Here is an 18,884-nt window from a genome sequence, read left to right on the forward strand (position 1 = left end):
TCAGATATAAAGAAAATGGCATTTAGCTGTTTAACTATAGAAGATGAAGGCAATAAATGATGTTATTCTTTTTTATGTTATTCTTTTTTAATGAAATAAAAAGTTAAAGAAAAATTGGAACTGTTGAGTTTATAATGTGCCATAAAAGTAGTTCAAAACAACTGAGCACACAATGCTAGGTTTGAGCCTCAGTACTGTGGTAACCCAAGCCACCACCTAGTATGGCCTAAAAACAAACAGTGCATAAACAGAAGCAAAAACATTTGACCCAATTAAAAATGAAGAGAAAACAGAAGAAATTATATATTTATAAAGATGCTTGCTTTAAATTAAATAAACAGATCGACTATATCGAGAAAAGTTTCTTCCTTTCCCATTTTGCTGAGTTTTTATCATAAATGGGTGATGACCCTATTGAATGCTTTCTCTGCATCTACTGATATGTCATATGGTTTTTATTTTTCCTTTTGCTGATATGGTATATTATGTTGATTGATTTACATATGTTAACCATCTTTGCATTCCTGGAATGACACCTACTTGGGTCATGGTATATGACTTTCCTCGATGGGGTGTTGGATCCTATTTGCTAGGATTGTGTTGAGGATCTTTGCAGCTGTGTTCATCAGAGATATTGGTCTGTAGTTTTCTTTATTGCAGCATCTATGTATGGTTTTGGTATCATGGTGATGTTTTTTTGCTTCATAAAAACTATTTGGGGATGTTTCTGTTTCTTCAAATTTCTGAAAGAGCCTGAAAAGGATTGGTAGTAGTTCCTCTTGCAAGGTTTGAGAATTCGTTAGTGAATCCATATGAGCCTGGACTTTTGTTTACCATTTTGATTTCCTCAATAGTGAGATATTTCCTCTGTTGAGGAAATATGATAGATCATCCTGATTCAACTGTGGAAGATTATAAGAATCCAAGAATTTATCCATTTTTTTTTTAGGTTCTCATGTTTTGTGGTATAGTTTCTCAAAGTAGTCTCTGATTACCCTTTGAATCTCTGTAGTATCTGTAGTGATCTCCCACCTTTTCATTTTTAATCCAATTTATTAAGTTTCTCTCCCTTTCTTTGTGAGTTTTGCTAATGGTTTATCAACTTGTTTATCTTTTGCTTTTGTTAATCGTTTGGATTTTTTTTAACTTTTTGGGCCATACCCTGTGACACACAGGGGTTATTCCTGGCTATGCATTCAGAAATCTCTCCTGACTCAGGGGACCACATGGGATGCCAGGGATCGAACTAGATCTGTCCTTGATCGGCCACATGCAAGGCAAACACCCTACCGCTGTTCTATCGCTCTGGCCCCTTTCGGATTGCTTTTGTGATTTTCACTTCATTGATATCTTGCTCTACCACAAGCCAATGGCAAATATGATTCTCTCTCTCTCTCTCTTTCTCTTTTGGTGTTTAGGTCATACCTGGTGACGCTCAGGAGTTACTCCTAGTTCTGCACTCAGAAATTGCCCCCAGCAGGCTTCGGGGACCATATGGGATAGTGGGAATCAAACCATTGTTAGTCCTGGGTCGACTGTGTGCAAGGCAAATGCCCTACTGCTGTGCTATCTCTCTGGCTCCAATTATTATTTTCAATGGATATAAACTAAAAGTCTTTCCTCTAAAATCTGGTATAAGACAATGTTGCCCACTATCAACCACTCCTATTTGACATAGTACTGGAAATACTTGCCATAGCAATTAGGCAAGAAAAAGATATCAAGGGCATACAGATAGGAAAAGAAGCCAAGCTCTCACTGTTTGCAAATGACATCATAATATATTTAGAAAACCCTAAAGACTCTACTAAAAAGCTTCTAGAAATAATAGATTCATATAGCAAAGTGGAAGGCTACAAAATTAACAAAAAAAATCAATGGCCTTCTTATGCACAAATAATGACAGATAAGAATGGACCTTAAAAAAACAATCCCGGGCCGGGCGGTGGCGCTAAAGGTAAGGTGCCTGCCTTGCCTTCGCTAGCCTTGGACGGACCGTGGTTCGATCCCCTGGCGTCCCATATGGTCCCCCAAGCCAGGAGCAACTTCTGAGCACATAGCCAGGAGTAACCCCTGAGCATTACCGGGTGTGGCCCCCCCCCAAAAAAAAAACAATCCCATTCACATTAGTGCCACAGAAACTCAAATACCTTGGAATCAACTTAACTGAAGAGGTGAAGGACCTATACAAAGAACACTACAAAACACTGCTTCAAGAAGTAAAAGAGAACACAAGAAAATTGAGACAAAAACCCTGTTCATGGATTGGGAGGATCAATATCATTAAAATGGCAATATTCCCCAAAGCATTGCACAGATTTTTTTTTTTTTTTTTTTGGTTTTTGGGCCACACCCGGTGACACTCAGGGGTTACTCCTGGCTATGCGCTCAGAAGTCGCTCCTGGCTTGGGGGACCATATGGGACGCCGGGGGATCGAACCGCGGTCCGTCCTAGGCTAGTGCAGGTAAGGCAGGCACCTTACCTCCAGCGCCACTGCCCGGCCCCAGCATTGCACAGATTTAATGCAATTCCTCTAAGAATATCCATAACGTTCTTCAAAGAAGTGGATCAAACACTCCTGAAATTCATTTATAACAATAAACATCCACGAATAGCTAAAGCAACCCTTAGGAAAAAGAAAATGGGAGGCATCACTTTCCCCAACTTTAAATTTTACTACAAAGAAATAATCATTAAAACAACATGGTGTTGGAATAAAGACAGACCCTCAGATCAACGGAATAAACTTGAGTATTCAGAGAATGTTCCCCAGACATACTGTCAATTAATCTTTAATAAAGGGCAAGGAACACAAAATGGAGCAAGGAACGCCTCTTCAACAAGTGGTGTTGGGACAACTGGTCAGCCACATGCAAAACAGAAAACTCAGCCCTCCATCTAACACCATGCACAAAGGTCAAATTCAATGAATTAAAGACCTTGAGATCAGACCTGTAACCATAAGAGATATAGAACAACATGACACTGAGACTAAAGCAGCTTTAGGGAGGAAACAGCACTCTCCAAACAAGTGAAAGCAGAGATAAACAAATGGGACTATATTAAGATGAGAAGCTTCTGAACCTCAAAAGAAATAGTGACTAGGATACAAAGGCCACCCACTGAATGGGAGAAATGATTTACCCAATAACCATCAGATAAGGGACTAATATCTAAGATATACAAGGTATTGACAGAACGTAACAAGAAAAAAGTCTAACTACATCAAAAAACAGAGAGAAGAAATGAACAGATACTTCCTCAAAGAAAAAGTGCACATAATCAAAAGGCACATAAAATGTTCCACATAAATAATCATCAGGGAGATGCAAATCAAAACAATACTGAGGTATCATCACACACCACAGATACTGGCACACATCACAAGAAAAATAAGAACAATTAGTGCTGGCAGGGATGTGGGGAGAAAGGAACTCTCAATCACTGCTGGTGGGAATACCATCTAGTTCAGCCTTTATGGAAAACAAGATGGAGTTTCCTCAAAAACCTAGAAATTGAGCTCTCATATGATCCAGCTATACCACTCCTAGGGACATACCCCTAGGAACACAAAAACATAATACAGAAATGCCTTATTCACACCTATATTCATTGCAGCACTATTTACAATAGCCAGACTCTGAAAACAAACCAGATGCCTGACAATAGATGAGTGGCTAAAGAAACTGTTATACATGTATATACACAATGGAATACTATGCAACTATCAGGAAAAATGAACTCATGACATTTTCCTATACATGGATGGCCATAGAAACTATTATGCTAAGTGAAATAAGGAGAGAGATAGACACAGAATAGTCTCACTCATCTGTGGGATTTAAGAAAAATAAAAGACATTATTGTAATAATAACCAGAGACAATAGAGATGAGGGTTAGAAGGACCAGCCCCATGATATGAAGCTTACCACAAAGAGTGGTGAGTGCAGTTAGAGAAATAACTACACTGACAATTATCATGACAATAGTAGTGAGTGAGAGAAATAGATTGCCTGTCTCAAATATAGATGGGGTGGGAGAGGAGGGGAAAGGGGGGGAAGGCTGAAAGGACATGATGGAAAGGTTGCACTGGTGAAGGGGGGGGTGTTCTTTTTTTATAACTGAAATCCACCTACAAACACGTTTGTAATTAGGGTGCTTAAATAAATATATAAAATAAAGACAATAATCCCCCCAAAAACCCCAAAAACCACAGATCAAAATGGATAGGATAGGATAAAATCAAATAAAATAATTCAGAGGGGATTATATTAATATCAAACAAAATAGACTTCATTAAAGGCAAGGGTTTTTGTTTTTTAGGCCATACCTGATGGTGCTGGGGGCAGAGGGGCTACTCCCGGCTCTGTGCTCAGGGATTGCTCCCAGCGGTGCTCAGACCATTCAGTGCCAGGGATGGAACTGGGGTCAGCCACATATAAGGCTAGCGTCTTAACCACTGTACTATCTCTCTGATCCAAGACAGGCAGTTTTACTATAGGTATAGGTAAGGGATACATCGTTATAAAAGAGTCAATATATTATTAACAGGTGCTTAATTACTAAGTTCTAATATATACAATAAAAACAGACCTGAAATGAACATTTATAGTTGGGGATTTCAGCATCTCTTTTGTGAGCTAACAGAAAAGTAGTCAAAAAATGGATACACTTAGAGAAGATGGGTACCAAACAACTGTGCATCTGCAATAGATCCCAATAACATTTAAAGCATGAAACCTCTTAGAGTAGTTCTCTGAATATGACAGAATGAAACTGGTCACCTATAACTTAAAAGGATATGGAAAATCAAAACATATCTGGAAATTACATAGCTTTACATGAAAGAAAATTAGAATAAAAGTAGGGAGGTCAGAAAATATTTACCAAAATATCACTGTATAAAAATTAAAATATGTGGATATAATCAAGGCAGTAATTAAAGAAAACTTTAGCACTTTATAGCTTTATATATTTTTATAGCTTTATATATTAGAAAAGTAAAACATCAATTACTTAAGCAACTAAAAAAAGGAAATTAATCCAAAGTAATTACAAGGAAAGATATACTAAACATAAGAGTAAAATTCAGTAAAATATAAACAAACTAATGCTAGCAAACACTTCTTTATTTTTATTTTTTTGGTTTTTTGGGCCACACCTGTTTGATGCTCAGGGGTTACTCCTGGCTAAGCACTAAGAAATTGCCCCTGGCCTGGGGGGACAATATGGGACGCCGGGGGATCGAACCGCGGTCCTTCCTTGGCTAGCGCTTGCAAGGCAAGATACCTTACTTCTAGTGGCACCTCACTGGCGCAAACACTTTTTAAAATCATAGATGGTTCCCTATTGCACATGACCAAAACAAGATGGACCCAGTTCGAATTCCGGCATCCCATATGGTCCCCTGAGCCTGCCAGGGATGATTTCTGAGGATAGAGCCAGGAGTAACCGTTGAGCACTGCCAGGTGTGACCCCCTCCAAAAAGAAGTCAATAGAAGGGCTGGGTCAAGACATTTTCAGTCTGTAAGTTTGGACCCAGCGCCAAGAGACCAGAGCACTGGGCCATCTAATTGGCACAGGTGGATGGACTGAGTATATGACAGGGAATGACCCGGCCACCCTGACTCAACCCTTCCAAAAACAATCACATAAATCCAGCAAAAAAGTAAAAGATAAAAGGAAATAATGGCTGGGACTGTAGCTCAGCAGTAGAGCACTTGACTTCCACATGTGAGATCCTGGGTGTAATCCCTGTCACCACACTCAAAATACTAGGAGCAAATCTTATGTCTATAATAAGATGGACACATTCCTTGAAAGATATATATTAGCCAAAAGGGTGAAAGAAAATGAATCTCAGGGAAAAAGCTCAAAGGAGCATTTGGAGCCTCCAAATTTAGTCCCCAGCACTCTGCACTGGCCCCTAACACCATTAAGTCCACGTAGCATGGCATTATTGGACTGAATATTGCAGGGTACAGCCCTTGGTCTCCCCTAGAGAAAACACTGCCCCAGACTCCAAGAGTAAAATCTGAGACAGGCTCAAATATAACTTGTGTGGGAGGCCCTGGGTTCTATCCTGAATGCTGCCCGGTGTGGCCCAACATCAATTTTTTTTTTTGGGGGAAACCACACCCAGCAGCGCTCAGAAATTGCTCCTGGTAGGCTCAGAGGGCCATATGGGATGCTGGGAATCAAACTGGGATCCATCTAGGGTTGGCTGAGTGCAAGGCAAGTGCCTTACCGCTGTGCTATTGTATCTGCCCCCCATCAATTTTTTTAAAATATAATTTATTTATTTAAACACCGTGATTACAAACATAATTGTAGTTGGGTTTCAGTCATAACAAGAACACCCCCCTTCTGGGCCCGGAGAGATAGCACAGCAGCATTTGCCTTGCAAGCAGCCAATCCAGGACCAAAGGTGGTTGGTTCGAATCCCGGTGTCCCTTATGGTCCCCTGTGCCAAAAAAAAGAACACCCCCCTTCACTGTGCAACCTTTCCATCACCAATGCCCACATCTCTTCCCCCTTCACACCCCCCCCCCCCGGCTGTATTCAAGACAGGCTTTCTAACATCCCTTACTGACATTGTTATGATAGTTCTCAGTGTAGTTATTTCTCTAACTGCACTCACCACTCTTTGTGGTGAGCTTCATATCTTGAGCAGGTCCTTCTGGCCCTCATCTCTGGGGATTATTTCAATGTCTTTAATTTTTCTTAAAACCCATAGATGAGTACGACTATTCAGTAACTCTCTCTCTCCCTCTGCTAATTTCACTCAGCATAACAGATTCCATATACATCCACGTATAGGAAAATTTCATGACTTCATTTTTCCTAACGGCTGCATAATATTCTTTATTTCTTTAGCCATTCATCTGTTGAAGGGCATCTTGGTTGTTTCCAGAGTCTGGCTATTGTAAAAAATGCTGCGATGAATATAGGTGTAAGGAAGGAATTTTTGTGTTGGACTCCCACATCAATATTTTAAGGGTGAATTTTGTTAAATTTTACCTTAATCAACTGAAAAAAACAAATACAATAGTAGTTTTTTGTTTGGGGTCACACCCACTGGCACTCAGGGGTTACTCCTGGCTATGCACTCAGAAATCACTCCTGCAGGCTTGGTGGACCATATGAGATGCTGGGGACCAAACCTTGGTCAGTCGCATGCAAGGCAAATGCCTTGCCCTGCTGTTCTCTGGCCCCAGCAGTTTCTTCTTGATTAAGTTGAACTGAAAAATTACTAACAAAATACAAGTTTTTTCCCCCTCATTATTGTAATGAACACTTCAGCAATGCTCAGGGCCCATATACTGCAAAGGATGGAATCCAGGGACCTGACCCACATCCCTGACTGAAAATATATTTTATTAAAAAATTTAATGGGGGAAGGCTGGAGCAACAGTATAGCAGGTAGGGTATTTGCCTTGCATGTGGCTGATCTGGACTCAATCCTTGGCATCCAAATAGTCTCCTGAGCATCATCTGGAATGATTTCTGTGCAGAATTCAGGAGTAGGCTCTGAGCACTGCTAGATGTAACCACTAAATAAAACAAAATAAAAACTCAATGGGTAGGGCCAGAAAGATAGCCCAAAGCAGGGGTGGCGAACAGGATTTTTACCCTCACTCAAAATGGCAAAATGCCTATGTGTTTAATATATTATTGTTAAAATTATATGCTTTTGTGTGAGTGTTTGTTTTGGCAGGTCACTGCGTGGTGTGGCTCTCTGACTCTCACAGTTTAAAATTTTGGCTCTTTGTGTTGAACTTGTTCGCCACCCCTGGCCCAAAGGGTTGGAGTATAGGCTTTGCATGCTAGAGCCCCAGGTTTGATCTCTGGTGGATGTTTAAGTCTGATCTCAAACACCCACCCCCAAGAAAGGGCAAACTCCCCCCTGAAAACTTAACAAGCAAAACAAAACTCAGACCGAGTACTTTGAGCTATCTTTCCTGCCTGGATTTTAATCTATTAAATCAATTCCATATGCAGTACTTTATGCTTGTCACCAGAATTTCAGTTCCCATCCATCACCATAGGAATCTTGATGGATCCTCCTTCACTTCTCCTGGGATAACCTACTATGTAGATTTATAAAGTCAATTCCTTAGCCTTTACAGAAAAGCCTTCAGAATGCAAGTCCTTTTGTTTTATTGGAACCACACCTGGATGTACTCAGGGCTTATTCCTGGCTTTGATCAGGGATCACTCTTTTTTTTTTTTTTTTTGGTTTTTGGGCCACACCCAGCGGTGCTCAGGGGTTACTCCTGGCTGTCTGCTCAGAAATAGCTCCTGGCAGGCACGGGGGACCATATGGGACACCGGGATTCGAACCAACCACCTTTGGTCCTGGATCGGCTGCTTGCAAGGCAAACGCCGCTGTGCTATCTCTCCGGGCCCGATCAGGGATCACTCTTGGCAAGGCTTATTGGCATCATGTGAGACACTGAGGATTAAGCCCATGTCAGCCACATGCAAGGAAAGTGCCCTATGCATTTGTGTTATCTCTCTCGTACCAAGAATGCAAATCCTTTGTGTGTACAACATTTAAAAATTTAGTAAAAAATTTTTTGTTTTTGTTTTTATTTGGCCATATCCTGTCCTACTCAAGAGGTTACTCCTGGCTCTGCACTCAGGTATCAGTCCTAGCGGGCTCAAAGGACCATATGGGGTGCCAGGGACTGAACCTAGATTGGCAACTTGCGGGCAAATGTCCTACAAAGTATAATATTGCTCCTGCCCCTCTAGTAGACATTTTAACTTAGAAACCAATACTTTGTTTCTTAGATACTTCTTCTTCATCTCCAACTTCATCTTCAGTGACCTCAGATCCAGTTGTATATTCTTCTTCTTCTGAAAATAATGATTGTTGTTTCTAAATAAAAATAGAAAACATGTGCTATTAAACAAAGTTAATTACGACTCTAGAAGGTCTTTAAACATGCTTATCTAAATTTATTTTGGATAAATGAGCCTAATAAGAGTTGATAAAATGGATACTGCCAAATACAACATCCAGAAAATAGATGTTGACTTTAGGATACGATCACACTACAGCAATTATATATTTACTTCCCAGATCCTAGAAGAATTATAGATACATAACAGGTACTCAGTCATTTCTGAACTACATCTCCATCACTCAGCTGGGTATATATTACATGATACTGAGATTAAATTAAAATATAATAATTGAAAAAATAAAATAACATATAATAATTGACAATATTAATTTAATCTCATAAAAAGCACATTGTTTGGGTCAATATGGCACTTAATCAATCATTTCTGCTTTAATTTCCAGCATCTATTCCCCATACTGCCTTTTATCACTGAACCCAATTCACACTCCATTTTTGTGGATATAAGGTGGAAAATGGTATATATTTTTTTTTTTTTTTGCAACATCCATTAATCCTCAAGAACTGCTATCAGGTCTGTGCTCAGAGGTTACTCAGAGGTTTTTTTGTCTGGGGGATCATAATGCACTGGGCAGAGAGCCCAAGATTCTAGTATTGGTAAAGCATGCCAGCCCTTTGAGTTATCTCCCTGGCACTAGAAATAGCGTGATTTAGAAATAGCGTGGCTTAGAAAAATTCCACCAAACAACCAGAAGTATGACTCTGGGTGAGCACCACACCCAAGATTGTACGATTCTTGTATATTGTAACAAATTATGTCTCTTAAAAAAAACCATCAAATTAAGTCTGGAGTGATAGTACAGTGAGTAGGTGCTTACCTTCTCTATGGCTGACCTGGGTTCAAGACCTGACATCCCATATGATTCCCTGAGCACTGCCAGGAGTGATTCCTGAGTGCAGAGCCAGGAGAAACCCCTGAGCACAATAGATATGGCCCTAAAACAAAACAAAACAAAACAAATAACAAAAAAACCCCAAACAAACAAATAGAAATAGATTTGTTGCTTTGTTTAATGTTCTCTGTGACTTCAACTGACTAAAAAAAATTTTTAAGGAGACATGCTCCTTAGCCAGATAAGATGCACGTGTCTATTTTAACTAATGACTTTTTAAATTATATTCTGTTTTCTGGATCACGCTGGCTTTGCTCATGACTTACTCTTGGCTCTGTACTGAGGGGCCACTCTTGGTGTGCCCCAGGGATCAGACTTAGGTTAGCCACATGTCAAGCAATCTTCCTACCCACTGTATCTATCACTCTAGCCCAAAAATGACATTTTCAGTAAATTAAAAATTGTAGACTCTGGAAAGAATTTTATCTAAAACCTATAAAATACAGTAATATCAACAATATTCTTCAACAAAATTTAGGAGAAAAGAGATCCATTAGTGTGGAATGGAATGCTCTCTTACCAGTTGTAGAGTCCAGTTTTTCAGGGACAAGAACTATAAAAGACAAAGGAATAAAAAATTAAGAACTCTACCTACCCAAATCTCTGCTTCTTGTTTATCTATAGATATTGTAGAGGAGTTTTAAAAACGTTACAAATAGAGCTTCCTGTCAGGTTAAATCTAGGCTGAAGGGCTGGAGAGATGTATAGTGAGCAGGGCCTTGAACATGGCTGACTTAGGTTTAATCCCCATCACCCCTGAGGCTCCTCTGATTCCTATCAGGTGTAACTCAAAATCTAAACAGACAAAAACCTCAGGTTGAAAATGGTGCATAAAAATATTTAATATCACCTACCAACAGAAAAATGTACATATTTATTTTAAAAGAAAAAAAGCAGTGTTTTCCTAATTTTCTAAAAGGCAAGGGAGTCACATGTATAAATAATATTATTTTAGTTGTTTAAAATGCTCTTTCAGGTGCCAGAGCAATGGTACAATGGGTTAGGTGCTTGCCTTGAATGTAACCTACTTGAGTTTGATCTCTGGCATCCCATATGGCCTCCCAAGCATGCCAGAAGTGATTCCTGGGGCCGGAGAGATAGCATGGAAATAGGGTGTTTGCCTTTCATGCAGAAGGACAGTTCAAATCCTGGCATCCCATATGGTCCCCTGAACATGCCAGGAGCGATTTCTGAGTAGAAAGCCAGGAGTAACCCCTGAGTGCTGCTGGGTATGACCCAAAAACCAAAAACCAAAAAAAAAAAAAAAAAAAAAAAGTGATCTCTGAGTGCCTGAGTGCAGAGTCAGGACCCCAGAGCACTACTGTGTATGGCCCAAAACCAAATCAAACAAAATTTAAACAAAAGCTCTTTCAGGGGCCGGAGAGATAGCATGGAGGTAGTGCATTTGCCTTGCATGCAGAAGGATGGTGGTTCGAATCCCAGCATCCCATATGGTCCCCTGAGCCTGCCAGGAGCGATTTCTGAGCGTAGGGCCAGGAGTAACCCGAGTGCTGCCGAGTGTGATCCAAAAACCAAAAAGAAAAAAAAAACCACCAAAAAGTTCTTTAAGTCACTATTATTAGGGGTTGCCTAGTATTGAGCCCAGTGCTTCACATATCTGAGCATACATGCTCCAAAGGTCCCCAGCACTGTACAGACTACATAGCACCACATCCTCAGGCCCTGACACTTATCAGCTGAGTCTTGCTGGGAGTGGTCCCCAGATTCCATGAATACTACCTTGGAGGACACCCCCCCTCATAAAGAAAAAACAACTCACAGCATTCAGCTCTCCACTTTTGGGGCCCCATGATGTATTTGGCTCAAGCATAATATCACAGTCTGTGCCCTTATCATCAGAAAGAGCAACACCAGAATCACTGGAACAAAGAAGATGGTTTTATGGAGAAATGTTTCCAATTTAACTATTATCTCTTTTTGTAAATGTTTCAATAATTTCCTTTAGAAACGCAATTCTTGAGAACCACATCAACATTTATACTTCTTTTTTCTTTTGGAGGGGTCACATCCAGCAGTACACAGGGCTGACTCCTGACTGTACTGCTGGTGGTACTCAGGGGACTGTATGGGGTGCCAGTTGACACAGGTTACATTACAGGTTGACTATGTGTAAGGTAAGTGCTCTACCCATTGTACTATTGCTTTGGTACCAACATTTACATTTGTTTGTTTGTTTTTTTTACCAAACCCAGAGGTGCTCAGGGGACCATATGTGATGCCAGGGATCGAACCCTGGTCGGCATGTGCAAGGCAAATGCCCTATCTGTTGTATTATAGCTCCACTCCACATTTACATTTCTTAATTCAATGATTTTCTTCTAACATTAGTAGGTATATAAAGTCTGAATCCAAGAGACAGTGCAAGGGCCAACACACTTTCAATGTGAATTACCTGGGTTTGATCCCTGGTACCACTTAAGGTCTCTCAGCCCTACTAGGAATGATCGCTTCGCTGAGCCAGGAGTAAGTGCTAACATACTGGGTGTGGTCTCAAAACAAAAATATTTTTTTAAAAAATCACTAGTTCACTTCATTCCTTTTAGATTTGTGGATGTCAACAGCCAGTCCACTGACAGTGCCTGCAGGTGGAATAAGTTGAAAACAACTTTTTTTTTCCCGCCACACCCATTTGATGCTCAGGGGTTACTCCTGGCTAAGCACTCAGAAATCGCCCCTGGCTTGGGGGGACCATATGGGACGCCGGGGGATCGAACCACGGTCCTTCCTTTGCTAGCGCTTGCAAGGCAGACACCTTACCTCTAGCGCCACCTCTCCGGCCCCTAAATATATGATCATATTATAATACATATAATGATATTATATTGTATTTTTGTTTCACACCCAGCAGCGCTCAGGGGTTACTCCTGAAAACTTTTTTAATTCATCTAAGTGATTCCATTAGCTAAAGTGTGACCCACTCTTAGAGTTCAAACTTATGAAAGGAGACATTACAAAGTGCTAGTGCACATGCCTTGCATTTTGTTGGTCTAGGTTCAATCCCTAGCACTCGAGGGTCCCAAGTACTACTCTGAGTTGTCCCTCAATTGACAATTGTGGTTCAAAAGTCAAAAAATATAATACAGGAGTTCAACTTTCTTCTCTTTTATCAATTATGAAGGGCTTAAAGTAATATGAGAAAATAAAAAGTTCTCAAGAACTGGATTTTAGGTCTTAATCTTTCAGTTAGCAAGGGATCCCTTTGTTAGTTTTCCCCATTTAGATGGTCAGAATTTTGATGTTTCTTTTTCTATTAAATTTCTGCTTGCTATTATTGTAAGCTAACACATACTTCCAGTTCACCTTTATGAAGTAATATACTTTCTGATTGGAAGTACCAAGGGACAGAGGATTCTGAGGTAGGATGCATGAAACAAAGCTCAGCACAATATCATCACCTTTCCTTACCTAATTGCGTCCTTACAGAAAGGCACCACCACAACATCTTTGTGCTTGCGTAGGTCATCCAGTATTCTAAAAGTTGGACAGGGCAGCAAGTCATTTTTATCCTGATCATGAAGAACCAAGTGTTCCCTCACTTTACAGCCCTGTTAGGTAAGAAACACTAAGTTTTATAAGGCTGATCCACTAAAGAAACATATTGCTTTACAGGATGACTACATGATTTTATTTTTCTTTGCTCTGTCATCTGTTACATCAACTATTTAACAACTTTTCCTCATAGAAAAAAGAATACTGGGCCGGAGAGATAGCATGGAGGTAAGGTGTTTGCTTTGCATGCAGAAGGTCGGTGGTTCGAATCCCAGCATCCCATATGGTCCCCCAAGCCTAGCAGGAGCAATTTCTGAGCATAGGGCCAGGAGTAACCCATGAGCCCTGCCGGGTGTGACCCTCCCCCCCAAAAAAAGAAAAAAAAGAATACTGGGGATGAAGAAAGAATTAAAAAATGGGCTGAACACATGCCATGAGTGCAGGGAAGTCTGGTTTGATCCCCAGCACTGCCAGATCTTGAATTCCACCAGAATTCTGGATACCACTGGGTATAAACCACAAACACAAACAAAAATTAAGACTAATAAAGTTCATGAAACATATTATGCATTCCTTATCAAATATCCAAGGATATCCAAGTAATCAACATTTACATTAAGAAACTGATTACTGCCAACATTCCAGCTGTTCCAATGGGCTTATTGGACTTACTGATCCCTTCTCCAAATAGCTAACTTCTGTTCTAACTTTTATGGTAATCATTTTCTTGTGTTAGCACTACATCTACAAAGGGGCAACATTCACAACTTACCTTTGTGAACTGAGTGGGATCAAACCGAAGAACCTTCTGGCTACAGCAGGGATAAATTCCTGTGCCAACAGTATTCATTGCACTTGCCGTACTAGGATAGATCACTATTTCCGAGTGATACTGACAGTGTGAGAGTTCTATACAACGAAAAGCCTAAATGACAGTAAAATAAAAACCAATTATTTAAACAATGAAATTACAGATCTCAAGAATAGCTTACTCAAGATCACATACTGAATGTTGCTTACATAAAATGTTCAGAATAAAGGAGGACTGTTGATATGGCTCAGTGGTATATGTATGTGTGCATGTTGAATGCATGAGTTTGCATGCATGGAGGAGGAAGAGGAGGAAGAGGAAGAAGAGGAGGAGGAAGAGGTGGTGGAAGAGGAAGAGGACACAGATGCAAAGATGCTCAACAATATTCTGGCAAATAGAATCCAATGCCTCATCAAGGACGTCATTCACCATGACAAAGTAGGTTTCATCCTAGGAATGCAAGGATGGTTTAACATCCATACATCAATCAACATAATATACCATATCAACAAAAATAAAAATAAAAATCATATGATCATATCAATAGATGTAGAGAAAGCATTTGATAAGGTCCAACAGCCATTCTTTTTTTTTTTTTTTTTTTTTTTGGTTTTTGGGCCACACCCGGTGACACTCAGGGGTTACTCTGGCTATGCGCTCAGAAGTCGCTCCTGGCTTGGGAGATGCCAAGGGGATCAAACCACGGTCCATCCTAGGCTAGCGCTGGCAAGGAAGACACCTTACCTCTAGCGCCACCATGCCGGCCCCCCAACACTTATTCTTGATTTAAAAAAACCTCATCAATATGGGAATGAAAGGAACTTTTCTTAATATAGTCAAGGCCATCTACCACAAGCCAATGGCAAATACTATTCTCAATGGAGATAAACTAAAAGCCTTCTCTCTAAAATCTGGTACAAGACAGGCTGCCCTCTCTCACTACTTCTTTTTTTTTGGGGGGGGGCACACCCAGCCATGCTCAGGGGTTACTCCTGGCTATCTGCTCAGAAATAGCTCCTGGCAGGCACGGGGGACCATATGGGACACCGGGATTCGAACCAACCACCTTAGGTCCTGCATCAGCTGCTTGCAAGGCAAACACCGCTGTGCTATCTCTCCAGCCCCTCTCTCACTACTTCTATCAACATAGTATTTGCCCTAGCGATTAGGCAAAAAAAAAAAAAAAAGATATTAAGGGCAGACAGACAGGAAAGGAAGAAGTCAAGCTCTCACTGTTTGTAGGTAACATGATATATTCAGAAAATCCTAAGGACTCTGCCAAAAAGCTTCTAGAAACAATGGATTCACATAGCAAAGTGGCAGGCTACAAAATTAACATGCAAAAGTCAATAGCCTTCTTATACACTAATAATGATAGAGAAGAAATGGAAATTTTAAAAAATCCCATTCACATTAGTGCCACAGAAGCTCAAATATCTTGGAGTCAACTTAACTAAAGAGGTGAAGAACCTATACAAAGAAAACCACAAAATAAGAGAAATAATAAGAAATAATAATAAAAAATAAGAGAAAAAAAAGAAGTAAGAGAGGACATGGGGCCGGTGAGGTGTTGCTAGAGGTAAGGTGTCTGCCTTGCAAGTACTAGCCAAGAAGGACCGCAGTTTGGTCCCCCGGCATCCCATATGGTCCCCCCACATCAGGGGAAATTTCTGAGCGCTTAGCCAGGAGTAATCCCTGAGCATCAAATGGCTGTGGCCCCCCCCCAAAAAAAAGAGAGAACATAAGGAAATGGGGAAACATAACCCTGCTCATGGATTGGCAGGATTAATATCATTAAAATGGCAACACTCCCCAAAGCATTGTACAGATTTAATGCAATCCCTCTAAAGATACCCATAACATTCTTCAAAGAAGTAGATCAAACACTCCTGAAATTCATTTAGAACATTAAATACCCATGAATAGCTAAAGCAATCCTTGGGAAAAGAAATGTGGGTGGCATTACTTTCCCCAATTTTAAATTGTACTACAAAGCAATAGTTATTGAAATAGCATAGTATTGGAATACAGATCCTCAGATCAGTGAAGTAGACTTGAATATTCAGAGACTGTTCCCCAGGCATACAATTAACTAATCTTTGATAAAGGAGCAAGAAATCCAAAATGGAGCAAAGAAAACCTCTTCAACAAGTGTTGTTGGCACAACTGGTTAGCCACTTGCAAAAAAGCGAACTCAGATCCCCCATCTAACACCATGCACAAAGGTCAAATCCAAATGGATTAAAGACCTTGATGTCAGACCTGAAACAATAAGATATTTAGAACAACATGTAGGTCAAACACTCCATGACATTGAGACTAAAGGCATCTTCAAAGAGGAAACAGCACTCTCCATATGAGTGGAAGCAGAGATAAACAGATGGGACTATATTAAGCTAAAAAGCTTCTGCACCTCAAAAGAAATAGTGCCTAAGATACAAAAGCCACCCATAGAATGGGAGAAACTATTCACCCAATACCCATTAGACAAGGGGATAATATCCAAAATATACAAGGTACTGACAGAACTTAACAAGAAAAAAAATATAAACCCATCAAAATTAGGAAGAATAAATGAACAAACACTTCCTCAAAGAAGAAATACAAATGGCCAAATGACACATAAAAAATGCTCCACATCACTAATTATCAGGGAGATCAAACAAATCAAATCAAATCAGGCAAATCAAAACAACAATGAGGTACCATTTCACACCACAGAGACTGGCACACATCACAAAGAACAAGAACATTCAGTGCTGACAGGATGCGGGGAGAAAGGACCTATCATTCACTGCTGGTGGGAATGCAGTCTAGTCCAGCCTTTATGGAAAATAATATGGAGACTCCTCAAAAAACTGGAAATTGAACCTCCATATGATCCAGCTATACCACTCCTAGGAATATGCCCTAGGAACACAAAAATAAATTCAAAAACCCCTTCCTCACACCTATGTTCATCACAGCACTTTTTACAATAGCCAGACTCTGAAAACAACCAAGATGTCCTTCAACCGATGAATGACTAAAGAAAATGTGGTACATATACACAATGGAATATTATACAGCCGTCAGGATAGATGAAATTTTCCTATACTTGGATGTACATGGAATCCATTATGCTGAGTGAAATAAGTCAGAGGGCGAGAGATAGACACAGAATAGTCTCACTCATCTATCAGTTTTAAGAAAGATCAAAGACATTACTGTAATAAGGCCCAGAGACAACAGAGATGAGGGCTGGAAGGATTGGCTCACAATATGAAGCTCACCACAAAGAGTAGTGGTGTAATTAGGGAAATACCTACACTAACAACTATCATGACAATCCTTTTTGTTTTTGTTTTGGCCATACCCGGTGACACTCAGGGGTCACTCCTGGCTATGCGCTAAGAAATCACTCCTGGCTTGGGGGATATGGGATACTGGATGATCAAACCACGGTCCATGCAAGGCTAGTGTGGGCAAGGCAGATGCCTTACTGCTTGCGCTATCACTCTGGCCCCTTATTATGACAATCTTAATGAGTGAGAGAAGTAGAATGCCTGTCTCAAATACAGTCAGAGTTGGGAAGGAGGAAGGGGGGTCATTGGTGGTGGGAATGTTGCACTGGTGAAGGGGGGTGTTCTATTTATGATTGAAACCCAACTACAATCATGCTTGTAATCATGGTGTTTAAATAAAGATTTTTATATATATAAATAAATTGAGGGACCAGAGAGATAGCATGGAGGTAGTGCATTTGCCTTGCATGCAGAAGGACAGTGGTTCAAATCCCAGCATCCCATATGGTCCCCTGAGCCTGCCAGGAGGGATTTCTGAGTGTAGGGTCAGGAGTAACCCCTGAGTGCTGCCAAGTGTGACCCCCCAAAAAAACAAAAAAAATTGATATTTATAACCTAAATAAAATAAATTTTATATTGCGGGGCTGAAGAAAACACAGTGGTAGGACATTTGCCTTGCATGCAGCCGATCCAGGATAAAGTGGTTTGAATCCTGGTATCCCATCAAGTTCCCATACCTGCTAGAAGCGGTTTCTAAGTGCAGAACCAGGAGTAACCCCTGAGCATCACTGGGTATGACTCAAAAACAAAAAAGAAATTTTATATTGAATACCATGGATTTATACATGATTCAAAAGGGATTGTGATCTATAAAGAACCACTTAGTCTATAAACGGGTATTGTGCTTTAGAGGGGGTATAACTGAGGAGTAGAAATTTGACTCAAATAGCAAGCTTCAGTGTGCTTTTATTATAGACTTAAAAAAATGAACAGTTCATTGTGTATTTTGGAATATACAATGTATACAGCTGTATTTTGGATTACATCATCTTCAGAGATTACATCATCTGCAAAAGTACTTCTGAATTTCTAAAAAGTTGTAAGATAACAGAAAAAAACAATGGCTGAAATAATTTATATTCAATAAAGATTTTGTATTTCCCACTTTAAGGATGAATTGGAACAGGGTTTTTTTGTTTGTTTGTTTTGTTTTTAGGCCACCCCCAGTGGCACTCAGGGGTTACTCCTGGCTCTGTGCTCGGAAATTGTTCCTGGCAGGCTCAGGGGACAATATGGAAGTGCCGGGAATTGAACCTGAGTCTTTCCCAGGACGGCCACATGCAAGGCAAACGCCCTATGGCTGAGCTATCACTCTGGCCCCTGGATTGCAACATGTAAAGCATGCTGGTTTTTGTTTGTTTCTGTTTTTGTTTTTGGCCATACCAGTGATGTTC

The 18,884-nt window shown here is 40.2% G+C and overlaps 1 protein-coding gene across 2 annotated transcripts in view; it reads right to left on the reverse strand.

Moving 5' to 3' along the window:
* Positions 1 to 18,884, reverse strand: part of SANBR (SANT and BTB domain regulator of CSR) — a 61,596-nt gene that overhangs the window by 14,310 nt on the left and 28,402 nt on the right. Inside the window, exons 8-13 of one of the 2 annotated variants that reach the window (XM_049784736.1) lie at positions 14,108 to 14,260; positions 13,252 to 13,391; positions 11,606 to 11,705; positions 10,346 to 10,378; positions 8,787 to 8,886; positions 4,333 to 4,497 (exon numbers count right to left, since the gene is read on the reverse strand). In XM_049784736.1, coding sequence (XP_049640693.1) covers positions 4,333 to 4,497; positions 8,787 to 8,886; positions 10,346 to 10,378; positions 11,606 to 11,705; positions 13,252 to 13,391; positions 14,108 to 14,260 — 691 coding nt within the window. The remainder of the gene's footprint in view (positions 1 to 4,332; positions 4,498 to 8,786; positions 8,887 to 10,345; positions 10,379 to 11,605; positions 11,706 to 13,251; positions 13,392 to 14,107; positions 14,261 to 18,884) is intronic. The other variant, XM_049784737.1, reaches the window with a different exon arrangement.

Source organism: Suncus etruscus, chromosome 12 (assembly GCF_024139225.1).
Source record: "Suncus etruscus isolate mSunEtr1 chromosome 12, mSunEtr1.pri.cur, whole genome shotgun sequence".
Classification (NCBI taxonomy): Eukaryota; Metazoa; Chordata; class Mammalia; order Eulipotyphla; family Soricidae; genus Suncus; species Suncus etruscus.